At 37.1% G+C, this 13,613-nt stretch overlaps 1 protein-coding gene across 1 annotated transcript in view; it reads right to left on the bottom strand.

The window, feature by feature from the left end:
• Positions 1 to 6,933: 6,933 nt before the first annotated feature.
• The window catches only part of LOC139690068 (NEDD4-binding protein 2), a 56,920-nt gene continuing 50,240 nt past the window's right edge, over positions 6,934 to 13,613 (bottom strand). Inside the window, exons 13-15 of the mRNA XM_071587266.1 lie at positions 12,843 to 12,999; positions 11,015 to 11,137; positions 6,934 to 9,507 (exon numbers count right to left, since the gene is read on the bottom strand). Of these exons, the coding sequence (XP_071443367.1) occupies positions 9,435 to 9,507; positions 11,015 to 11,137; positions 12,843 to 12,999 (353 nt within the window). The 3' untranslated portion in view covers positions 6,934 to 9,434. The remainder of the gene's footprint in view (positions 9,508 to 11,014; positions 11,138 to 12,842; positions 13,000 to 13,613) is intronic.

The raw sequence follows: 13,613 nt of genomic DNA, 5'->3' as shown, positions 1-13,613 counted from the left end.
TGGCAGGCCCAGTATCCAGACTGATGAAATCGTTCAACTAGTGGACCAAGAACTTCAATCTGATTGACGATTAGTATTCTGGCTGATAAATGTCATCATGTTGTATTACTCTTGTATGACCATAACAATTCTTTTAAATATGCCTCGTATTCATTGCCTTATAAATGTTTTTAAATAACCTTAAAAAGTACTGGTGGGATTGTTTCAAACTATGCCTCAATGATAATGCATTACTTTACTCGTATTATTATTTTCTTTTTCTATCATTCAGGCTGTGTGGATGAAACAAATATATTTATTTGTGTCACTTTCTCTTAAGTTATAACTTTGCACCGACAAAATTTGCTGATATTTAATTTTACATCTCTTATCGTTCTATTTGATCTTGTAACTTACTCTGTTCTTCCATGAGCTGCAGGCTCCTGGAAGCATGTATTACAAAATATCCTACACAATAGTATCATAGTACTATATTGATGAAAAAAATGAATTTTCGGAGGGCTCTAATTTATGAGTCATTGTCTAGAGACTGACCGATTTCCCTAAGCCTGTTCCAAAACAAGAGTGCCCACTGGGAATGACATTAATGTGCAGCAAAGGCCAATAGGATGTTTTGAGTACTTACTGTGGATAGGAAAGATGGATGCAGAGCATTTTCATTGGCAATGGGATGTTGAAGACTGTGAAAGAGGGGCAAATGTTAGGCAAGCAAGGAAGGGGAAGAAGTAGGATATAAGATGTTGGACGAAATGCAGGAATGAAATATATGGAATTGAAGAGGGGCTCATTGTAATATAGGGTGGTAGGTTGCGTTTGGTTGAGAGTGGCAAAGTATTTGCCACTGTACTGTTTGGTAGTTTGTTCCCATCAAAAACTCACCTGAATTGGTAGATTAAAGATAATAATAACTGTAGATAATGGTTGAATCAGTACAAATCATCTCTTAATAGTTGCATAGGCTTGTGTGCACGTCTTCCATGTAGCTAATCCTACCCTGGCCATATTTCCTTCCATAGAGGTATAAAAATCATTAGGTATCTTACCTTCTATGATTCAATTTGGTATTATTCTGATGTACACCCTAATTAGGTGGCCAAGTCTTGATACCACACAGTCACACTCCTGACTGTCACTCCATCTCTAGCATGCACTTGGTCATTCTCAACATCGCATATTGAAATGAAATGAAACAATTTACTTTGTAATTCCACGCACTTTATTTAAAAAACACATGACCCAGGTTTCGATGTTGAACGTCATCATCAGGTGGTCCTCATAGAATCAAACTTGCCATATATATACCTTCTGATCAAAGGACAGGGGTTGGTCAGAGAGGGAGGTTGGAGGGGTAAAAAGGTGACAGTTCCCTGAATTTCCTTGACTTATCCATTTCTAAAGACAAATGCAGGTTACAATATTCCATTTTTAGGAAGGAAATGTACATGGACCAATCAATTAATTCCTCTTCAAGGCATTGCTTCACCCAAAAGCTTTCGGCATTTCCTGAAATAATCCACCGTTTAACCGTTATCCCTATGTCAAAATTCAATGTAAATATGGAACTTAATGTAATTAAAAAATTAGCAGTAAACAATGGTTATTCAGAATATCTAATTAATAAACTTTACCGGAATAAACTTACAAAAATAGCCTTAAGCCACATTTACAACCCCAAACATTTAAAAGATTCCACTGCCAAATGGCAGAGAATACTATATCTAGGGACCATTTCTCAAAAAGTAATTAAAAATACCTTTTACAGTGGTTCATGCCTTAAGAACCTGATCCCTCACACTAAAGACAAAGTCCCCAAAAACGAGAGGAGTGGAGTGTATGAGTTAAAGTGCTCAGAATGTAACGCAAAGTATACTGGGCACACAGGATGGAAATTTAAAGAAAGAATTAAAGATCACCAAACGTGTAAAAAATAAGAGCATAACATCCCTCTTTGTAAAGCACCTCATCGAAAGTGACCACAAAAGTGACTCTGTGACAAAAATTATTCATTTTGAAAATAAAGGTTAAATGCTTGATGCTTTGGAGCAGTTAGAAATTTTGAAATGTGTCCATTGGAAAGATGAACTTGCCAACGAAATTTTGTATCCCTCCCACTCCCCACTCCTCGGCATACCACTCTTCTAAGTCAAAAGATGTTTTCTCTTTTCTTCCCAGCTACATTGTAACCTTTTTACCCCTCCAACCTCCCCTTTTGACCAACCCCCCCTCCTTTGATCAGAAGGTATATTTCCCAAGTTGGCTTCTATGAGGACCACCTGATGATGACTTTCAACGTCGAAACCTGGGTCATGTTTTTTTAAATAAAGTGTGTGGAATTACAAAGTATATTATTTCATTTCATTGTGTTATGTAAATTCCATACAGCTATGCCTGAGACAACAAATTCTCAAAATTACAATATTGTGTATTATTGAATGGATCGGGGGAGAACAGGGAGCACAAAATGATATTCCAGGTATTAGCTAAACTAATTTATTTTCCCTCTCCCTATTTACATGATAATCCCATACTGCCAGAGTGAGCAGTGCATTTCCCTTGTTGTCCTTCTAAGTGCATCTCATGCACAATGCATCGAACATACTTCATTTTCTGCCTACGTCATCACATTTGAGGATGTGGGAGTAGCTAAGTACAAGTGAATGGTATGTGGGAACAAGGGGTAGAGGAAAAAGTGCAACTGAATTGGTGGAGAGAATTATACACACTCTTACATCAAATGTATTTCAACAGTTATACATTATTTGACTTTTAAACTACCCTTACTCAGGTTCAGCGTTTCATGTACATTGGTAGTATTTTTGGAGAAAAATGGACACAGTAATAGGGGCATTAGGAGAAGCATTTCCAAGAAGAGAATTAATTAGACACACTTAGTTAAGAGTGTGAAGAAATGATTAGTTAAGTAATAGACTTTTAGGATGTAAGACCTAGTTTTTGAAGCAAGAGGATGAGCATAGATAGGAGGCTTTTGAAATATGGGCACGGATAAGGAAGGAGAAAATAAATTGAGCAAAGAGGAAGACAAACACTGAAGTTTGAAATCAGGTGGTCAAAGAGAAAAAGTTAACAGTAGATATCCTAAGAAGTTAGAGAAAGAGGGTGAAGGAATTATTGAAAGGTAGCAGGATGTTGAAGGCTATGAAAGAATAGATAATGATGGGTAAGCAGGGAAGAGGAAGGAAGAGAGTAGGGTTTTTAGACAGCATGAAAGCAGGCAGAAGTTATGGTGAAATGAAGAAGGAAATAATGTACGGCAAAATAAGGAAATTCTTGAATAAGAAGCATTAATTTAGTTTTTTAGGCGCCTCAATGACTAACGTCATTTGCACCTTTAAGTGACTACATTATTATTATTAGGTAATCTACCAGTTAAGGTAGGTTTTTTTTTTGGGTGGACACAGCTACCAAATAAATCTTTTGTGACTCCTAACAAAACACCAAATCCAGCATCCTACTCTACATCAGGTCCCTCTTCATCTCTGAGTACTTCCTTCCTCCCTTCATCCCGTCCAACATCCCTATCCAGTTCCTTCCCTTTCCTCATTTGCCTAACATCCTTCCCTCTATTACAGTCTTCAACAACCCATTGCCAGTTAATACGCCCTTCATCAATTTTTCCTGCCTCCTTAGGATTTCTGCCAACCAGCCCCTCTCTTCACCCACCATACCAAGTACTTCCTCATTTGTTTTCTTCTCAGACCATTTCACCTTCTCCAAAACCACATTTCAAAAGCCTCTAATCTATGTCTATCCTCCTGCTTCAATGACCATGTTTCAGCGCCGTGCATAGCTACGTACCTTCCTATTTAAGTTTTTACGAATCTTTTCTTAATATCCTTACTCAGCCCCTCTCATCAACTCTCTCCTCCTTGTGAAAGCCTCTTTGCCTAAGCATAATTCTTCTCCTTACGTCCCTACTACTTTGACCGTGCTGGTCCAAAACACTTCCAAGATAAGTAAACTGTTCTACCTGCTCTAGTTTTTGCCCTCCTATTTTAATGTTTAGCTTAGCCTTTTTCTTTCTAGAAAATCACATAATCTTTGTTTTACTAATATTGATTCACACCCCATACCTATCACACTGATTTTCCAATGTACTCAGCAATGCTTGCAACCCCTTGGCTGACTGGCAAACCAAAGCTTGGTCATCAGCGAACCTAACTGATTTTACGAAATCCCCGCCCACTTTCATTCCTACCTCGAGTTCTTCCCATGCCTCTTTGATCATTTCCTCTGCATACAGGTTGAACAGCAACGGTGATAATGGGCAACCCTGCCTTACACCCCTTCCTAACACTACCCATCCGGCCTCCCCGTTTCCCACTTGCACTTGAGCAGTCTGAGACATGTACAGGTTGCGGATTAGCCTCCTGTCCCTCCAATCTATTCCTATTTTCTTTAATATACCCATTAGTTTTTCCCAATTCACTCCATCAAACGGTTTTTTGAAATCTACGAAACAGGCAAATACCTCCTGGTTGTATTCTATATTCCTCTCGACTAATAATCTCATTACTGCAATGGCATCATGCGTACCTCGGCCCTTCCTAAATCCAAACTGATCATTCCCTACGTAAACATTTGCCCTACTCTCTATACTTTTGTTTATGCTCCTTAGAACAACTTTAGCTGCGTGGGATATCAAACTTATTGTCCTGTAGTCCTCACATGATGTAGCCTTTACCTTTTTTGGAATAGGAACTAAAACTGATCTCACGAAGTCTTCCGGCCAGATTCCTTCTTCATAGATACTACGAATCAGCCCACATAGCCTCTTCCTCCCACATTTTCCTAAACATTTCAATAATTCCGCGGGAATGTTATCTATCCCCACCGCCTTATTCAGTTTCATCTCCCTTAATGCCCTTTCTATCTCATCGTCAAGTATGCCTGGACCTAAGCTATCTTCCTCTACGTCATGTTCCTTTTCGATGTCCAACTTTGTTGGTCTAAGTTCTTTACTATACAGTTCTTCTATATATTCCTTCCATCTCTCTTGGATCTTTCCTGTGTCCACTATTATCTTACTTACCTTATCTTGAACTGTTAGCATAGATCTCCCTTTCTTACTTCCCGATAAAGATTGAACTTTGCTGTGCAGCGCACCAATTTCACCCTTCCTCTGCAGACTTTCCATATCCTCGCACTGCATCTTCCACCATGCTTTTTTTGCTGCCCACCTCAATTTATTGTTTAACTCTTTGTACTTCATTTTGCCTAACTCTGTTTGTACATTCTTCCATTTTCTCTGCTCATTCATCTTTGTAATCATCTCGTATGTGATCCATGGTTTCCAAGTTCTTTTAGCGTTAACGGTTCCAATAATGTCTTTTGCAGCTTTAGACAACCCTTTCTTGAAACTTTCCCATTTTTCTTCGATAGTACTTAGCTCTTTACCATCCTCTATGATTTCCTCTACAGCCTGTTGGTACTCCTTCCTTTTCAATCCGTTTAATGCTTCAACATTCCATTTTCTAGCCTGCTGACCAGTCTGACTGGTCAAGAGTCCGCATCCGCTCCTGGGAAGCTGTGCAAAATGGTCACACTGTTCCTGAACCTAACCAGAATATAATCTAGCTGATGCCTTTCTGAGTCACCTGGCATTTTCCATGTATACCAGCGTCTTTAGTGGTGTCTAAACAAAGTGTTGGTGATGCCTAACCCCTGTCTCCAGCAGAACTCAACTGCTTTCTCCCTGCGGTCATTCCTTGTGCCTAAACCGTAGTCACCCACCTCATCACCATCTCTTCCTTCGCATTCCAATCCCCCATCACTATCAAATGTTTCCCTGCAGAAACACAAGGGATTATGTCCTCTAATTGATCATATATCCTATCAGCCTCTTCCTCCGTATGGTTGCTGGGTGGTATGTATACCTGAATAACAACAAAGTTTGTTGGATCTGCTTTTATCTCTACTAGTAATATTCTATTCAATGCTGGTTCTCTTTTTACTATGCTTCTAACTCTTTAGTCCAAATTATGGCAACCGCTCATTGGCTCTCATTCCTGCGGCTGTATATTATTCTATAATTAACACTCCGGTAATCCCAGCTATCCTTGCATCTCACCTCGCATAAACCTAAAATATCTATATTTCTCCTTTCCTTCTCTCATTTAATATTCCCTAATTTTCCTGTCATCATCATTGTCCTAACATCCCAAGCTCCTATTCTAAGTAATTTGGTCTTCTTTTGCTGCGTCTTCTGTCCTGCTGATTTTCCCTTGCAAGGGTTTCGTGGGATGATGACCGCGGAAGCCTTGCCTCCCCCGCTGCCAGGCACGACACACGGCCGATTGGGCCGAGCCCCGTGGTTGCCAGGACTCAAAATATCTCTATTGTCCATCATATTTTTCTTGGGAATGATAATTGAGGTGGTTTCCCGTTGCCTTCCTCAATAGTGTTTTTAACGTGACACCATCACTTACAGGCCGCCCCACTGGGGTCAGATGCCATTGCAGCCGCCTCACTGAGGAACAGACGCTGTGTGGACTACCTTTCGTCTGGCTCCTAACCTTCGACCTATCTGGCATGGGTGACCCTACCAGGAGCTATTATAATTACTCCCGCCAGCACAGCTCTAGGGGTCATCGGAACGCACAAGCCCTTCCACCACGTCAAGGTTGTAGTCTGGGGAGGGATGTGACTACAATATGTTCCACACGTTTAGATTTCCATTATTTTTCATAATATATGTAATGTGACTACATATACTGTAGTACGAAAATAATAGAAATCAAAACGTGTGGAACATGGCAATATTCACAACTAATACTTTTTTTCCTAATAGTTTGTGTTAGGTAAAAGTAAAGCCATTAGGGACTGTCTCAAACATACCTTTAATAGCTATAAACCTTGAATACATGAATTTAATAAAGTATTAAATTATATTAATATTTGCCGTAAGGAATCAAAATGTTTGTCAATCACAATGTTAAATAAAAACAGAATGCTACCCAAGAACTTTTTTATGATGTGATAGAATATCCTGGATGGTTATATTTGTATTGTCTCATGAATTTCATGAGATCTCATATTTTGTGTGTAAAATCTTGGGATGAATGGAGATGCATTGCATCATTTTGTACTACTAGCATAAACATCAAGGAGATCTTTGGCACCATTCACAATCACATTCATAGCATATTTGTGAGAAATGCCTACAAAATTACTTATGGTTGCCAGGTTTTTGTAGAATCATGTAATAAAGGAGATAGTTAAACCCCTCCAATTTCCAAAAACAGTCCATGAAAACCAAAAAACCAGGTTTCCTCTATTATGGGTGTTATATTTATATCACCACACTTATGACTATCAGGCAAATTATTGCTTTGGCAACCATATAGGCCACTGGTGCACAGGGAAAAACAGATAACAAAACTTACTGTTCAATTCTTGCTGAATAGAAGAGCTATTTCCTGCTAAATGCATGTGTTATATCCCTTTATTAGTTCAGGAAATATATTGAAATTGAAACCTAATACTGCAGGTATATATTTAAGCTCTTTATTTATTATCAGTTTTAACCATAATTGGTTTGAATACATTAAGGAAAGATTTTTAATTTGGGACAGATATTATTTCTCACAAAAGAACCCTCAGCATAATCACAGGATGACCAACATTTTGATGCAAAATAATGAAAATGTAAATTACTAAAATTCTCATTTAGTTTGATCAAAACTTTGGTCCAAAACATTCGATAAAACTATTAAACGCCGAGAAATAACCCACATATTTATATAGTACACAAACATCTGTCAACATAACATTCAGTCACTTCTGTTCCCCAGTAGCAGAAGATGATATAAAATATGTTTTATGAAAATTAAAAGCAACATACATACAAACAAAATACCAGATTCTTGGGCGGAAATGGAAATGTCGTCCCTTAGTGAACTTAAAAACCCCAAAACTGCAGGAAATACCCAAGCCTCACTGCATATATTATGCCATTCAGAGAAAGAACTCCTTTCATTTAGCAAGTAACCTACATCAACAATTCCCATCTAATATACTTTGGGTAAATTATCAGTTGGTAACTTTCTGATTTCATAGGAAAACCTCCCATAAATTGATAACCTGTGAAAATTAAAAACTTTCTGAAACTTTATACAATATAATAAACTACTAGTATGTAGTAAAAATATCTCATAATGCACACATCTATCTCATTCACCAATAATCATATTCTCCAACCTTGGTAAATGTTTTGAAGTCACTGAAGTTATTTCTTCTTTTCCTAGAAATGCCAGGGCAACTAGGAAGGTTGTCATATTTTCCATAAAAACATTATAAAATAAATGTACCACCATACTAAAAAATATAAAAAATGAAATTTGTTCTCACTTGATAACAAAAGCTTTTCTCAAGCATGTAAAATCTACAGTACAATCAGTCATCATGGCACTCTACTCAATAATAAATAGAAACCTGTGCCAATACATATTATTTGTACCCTCCATGTCATTTTTCAACAAGAATTTATGCAGTTTGTATCTATCTATAATCCTTATTTTCTTCATTAGGTATAATACATACAAATAATACAATACAAAAAACAAATTTGTACATATAGGGGATAGTAAAATGGCGAGGATTAGAGTGGACAATTCTGGGTGAAACACTACCACAGTTTTACTTATGCAAGTTTAAAATATGCACATTTATAAATTCAAGCTATAAAAATATGGATTTCAAAAGAAATCCTTTCACTGTGCAGCAAAACCTAGACCTAAATTCAATAGAATATCTGTAACAAATGCAATCTTAAAGTATTGTGGGCACTAGCAGCACTATAAAGTATTTTGTCTTCAAACTTGTACATCAATGACATAAAATACAAAAAGAGTCTTCATTAAAATAAGAAAATGGCAAAACATAGTTTTTTAAACACCATGAAAATGAAGAGGCAAATAATTAAGAATCAAACAAGAAATATAACTACCATTTAATTGACTCATAACATTACCTTTAACATATATAATGCTTAAAGGTTTACTAAAATCCTACTAACAGAACCTTAAACTTAAAATATAACAACATTATACGCTCAACTATTATTAAAATTAAATTGTACCATTAAAATAGTAATTAATATTTGTACTTATTTTGGTAATACCACTAAGATGACCATAGATTTTAACAGTCATTGCATTTTGGGTGTTCAAAATTTGTCACAATGTATGCTAATATGGAAAATTTATTGGAAAGACAGGACAGGGCACATTTATTGGTATATGAAAATAAAAATAATGGCAACACTTCTTTTAAGTGATCTAAATTGGTACAAAAATATCACAAGATCACCAACCATTACTCAAATAACAAGACTTAGCTACAGAATGCAAATTTATATGCATTTTGCTATGAGAAACAATGGCTCCATAATAGCTGGAGTAATCCAGTCGGAATCATCAGACTTTCTTTTTTGTCGGCTGATTCGCAGATATCATGACCCTAAGAAGCCCAGGGTTCATCTCTTCATACCTGGTAAGAATAAGTATCATATGGCAATTGATCACTAAATTACAGATCAGTTTCAGTACACTAATGACCTCACTTACATAATAAACTTGACCTCGAGTCAAATTTTTCTTGAACAACAAACAAAAATTTTTCATTTATATGTAAGTATACTCGTACAAATATGCATTGTAAACTCAGAACATGAGTGCTTTGTTTGGCATGTGAAAATCGACGAATGGTGCTGAAATCAATGGGAGATGATGATATCATTGATGGAGCTAGATAAATCCTACAATGTAATGAATCCACCTTCACATGCATTTATACATTCTTGTGACCTACCACAGCCACTGCCTGCAGATCACAACCATTTAACCTACCCAGTAGCATCATTTACCGAATCCTGCAAACTTTCAGTAATAAAGGATGGCCAGCAATTAAATGCATTCTGATTCCAGGTTTTTGAGGATGAAACTTTATCACTCAAAAGTTTTGTGCAACCATTTACACTATCTAGTTTCCCTTATGTAATCCAATAGACGTTGCTATATTTACAAGCACAGATGTTCCAGCATTTTCTCTGGCATCACAATTACATATTGGTGAATAATAAATTAATGCAAATAGTTTTACAAATCTAAGTAAAAATGCCATCCTGCTGATGGCAGAGCATGTTCGGAATTCTGGAGTCCAACAAAGGAGTTGTTGACAAATTTAAGCACCTAGATGAATCAGTACGGTACCTAGCCTAAAAAAATACTCACTTTTAATCTTTAATAAAAAAATATACACTAATAAAAACTTTGACCACTTTGCAAAATAATTAGCAATCACTCTGTTTCTTGGATGCATCCGAGTTTTTCCTTATCATTTATAATCTTGCACGTAACCTATGGCCAGAGAATCAAAAGTCATCACAAGTCTCTTTCCCAGTTTAGCCCAGTTCAATACAAAATTTGATGGTGTAGCACTGTTCCAATAATCAGTTCTTGACAGAACGTAATAAGGACAGGTTATAGAGGTTTTGCAAACTAACGATCTGCAAAGGCTGGGAGCCACCTGCCACTGGCCTCCAGCTTTTCCTGAGACTCCCCTCACTCAAATAAAGCTAGAGAAACCGCCGCCCATCCGTCCGTCAGTTCATCTGGTAAAATATAAGACATACTACTTTTGGGACAGACTTATAGAATACATAAAGTGATTACACCTAGTTCTGCAGACAGGACAGTGTGAATGCATGCAAGGGTAACTGCAGGTCAGTCCTTACACAGGCAAAATTACAATCGGACTGAAAAATCAAGAAATGTGGGAGCATGACACCTTGGGCTGCACCAGAGTAGTTTTCAGTGCCAGAACCAGTAGGCCACAATGGAGTGAAAAGAATCACTTGTAATCTAGGATACAAAGGAGTGTGCCCAATGCAGAGGACCAATTGAAACAAAGGGTTCTAAAATAGGATGGGTGATCAAGAAAAACATTAAAAGATAGGTGGCATTTCTTACTTAAGAAATGGAAATAAATTACTAACCAAATGCCTCTCATTTCAAGCTGTCTCTCCACTGCAGGTTTAATCCGTGGAATACCACCAAGGCTGTTAATTCCTCGCCCCGTCACCAGAAAAAGGGTCTTGGTTTTGATTGGGCTGTTCTTCCTGTTTGTTAAATAATTGCAATGAATTAATAAATAAAATGTTTAAAAAAAACTGCTGCAAAAGAGTTTAATTTGAATTTTAGGGAAGTTTACCAAATTTAAAGGTTATCTACAGATTCTCATGAGAGAGAAGGAATTTAATTTTTAAACATTGAAATGAAAGAATAAATCTGAAATACTTTAAAATGGACTGAAATCATGAATTTGTATGGAAGTAAAAACATTTGAAATCTTTGCAACGAATGAAGTGCCGTTTCCACTGATTATTATTATTTGGTGGTCTATGCCATTTAAAACGTTAAGTCTATGCCTATCATCTTTCTTCAATAGCCATTATTTCGGCACTGAACAAATCCTCACTCCATACTTAAGTTTTCACTAGTCTTTTCTTAACCTCCTTACTTAATGTCCCTCTGATCAACTATCTCCTTCAAAAGGTTTATTTGCCTCATGCAATTCTTCTTATGTTCCTACTACTTGGACCATTTGGACCAAAATACTTCCTATATAGGTAAGCTGTGATACCTGTTCTAGTTCATGAATTCCTATTTTAATATTTAATGTACGTCTCTTTCTCGAAAAATGAATAACCTTTGTTTTGTTTACAAAGACTCTCATCCCTCACCTATCACATTAACTTTACAATGCGCTCAGCAATGCTTGCAACCCATTGGCTAACAGACAAACTAAAACTTGATCATCTGCAAACCAGATTTTATGAATTGCACCCTGACATTCAATTCTATCTCTAGTTTTTTCCATGCCCCTTTTACCATTTCTTTATGTATATATTTAAAAGCACAGGTGATAATGGACACCCCTGCCTTACTCCCCTTCCTAACACTGCCCCATCCTGACTCTCCATCTGTCACTCACACCACAGAAGTCTGAGACATGTGCAGGCTGCAGATAAGTCTACCATCCCTTTAAACTATTCCTATTTTCTACGATATATTAATGATTCTACCCACTACACTTATCAAGCATCCAAAATCTAGGAAACAAACAAATACATCCTGATTGTAATCTATATTCCTCTCCATTATTTACCTCATTACTACTATGTCATTTCATGTACCTTTCCCATTTCTCAACCTAACATGATCATCTTATTATTTGTCCTCCTCTCCAGCTTCTTACTGGTGATCCCAAGCATCACTTTGACTGCATGCAATATTCAACATGTTGTCTTGTACTCCTGACTTATTGCCAAGGGGCTACCTTTCCCTTTTTATAGAATGGCAACTAATATTGAACTGGTGAAATATTCTGGCCAAATTTTGGTAAAGAGATGAAGGAGGGACTTGAACTCAATGGAGAAGTGTACCCTATTTTTTAGTAGCAACATCTGGGAAATAAGCTGCACATGATACACAGACTTATGTATGTACATGCCTGAAAGTACAAGTGGGAAGGTATGCATGTGTGTGCATGAATACTAATGTATGCATAAATATTAATGCATCCCATTAGTTGGTTGATTTTATTCAGATACACCAGGATCCTCCTCCATACTCATACGCACCGTAATCAACCCAAAGGTCAAAATTCACACTTCAGGTTATGGGAGCCAGTTCCTTTCCTTGTGCCTGTCATGGCTTCCCAGGAAGATCTGATACTTGAAAAATCACACAGCTTGGGTGGAGCTGAGGGTGCCCAGAGAGATTTGTTTGATTTAAAATATGTAGTGTAGTATGGTTACATACCTAGAAGTATCAGGTTGTCTTGTTTTTTCACTTCTGAGCCATTCAATGTGAGCATCCAAGAAAGCATTCATCACTGTGACTGCCTCAGTAACTTTCATTGAATGCATATCTAAAGTGGGTGGTGGTGAGGTCAAAGTGCTTGTCGCAGCATTGCTACCTGAGAGACAATTTCATTAAATTAGGGTATATTAAAAAAATAAGAATAGAATGCAAATAAAGACATTTTTCGGGTGGATAGGTATACTTTTATATGTATCCGTAATTGTCACAGTTATCAACCATAAGTTAGTTTGATAGGTAAGGATAGCACTCACCTAGTACTAAGCTTTAAACAATATGTGAAATTCACACAGGGTAGGGAAGGGGCAGTTCCTTTCCTTGTACCCCCAGTACTGTTTCCTAAGAAGATCTGATACCTAAAACTCACTAAGCTTAGGTGAAGTTGAGGGTGCCCTCGGGCATCCCTGGGAATTGAACCTGAGCCCTCTGGTTAATAACCCAGAGCTATACCCACTGGACCACTGTCTCCTGACCTAAATATATAATTATCTTTATATGTAATTACAAATTTTATGAAAACTGCTATATTAGTTTGAATATATAACACAGACTCTTGAATATACAGGGTACTGCAGTTAAATCTGGACAAATGAAACTTTTGGTTCAAAGCAAATGTATTTAAAAAAAATATGAAGTATAATAATAGCACCAATAGTAAAAATAGTGGTATCTGTCAAGAGGAACATCGCTAAATTTAACCTCCTTCAGCTG

This window comes from Hetaerina americana, unplaced genomic scaffold (genome assembly GCF_022747635.1).
Source record: "Hetaerina americana unplaced genomic scaffold, ioHetAmer1.1.p SCAF_3, whole genome shotgun sequence".
Classification (NCBI taxonomy): Eukaryota; Metazoa; Arthropoda; class Insecta; order Odonata; family Calopterygidae; genus Hetaerina; species Hetaerina americana.
The sequence above is the reverse complement of the archived record's forward strand: the minus strand, read 5'-3'. Positions and strand labels throughout refer to the sequence as shown.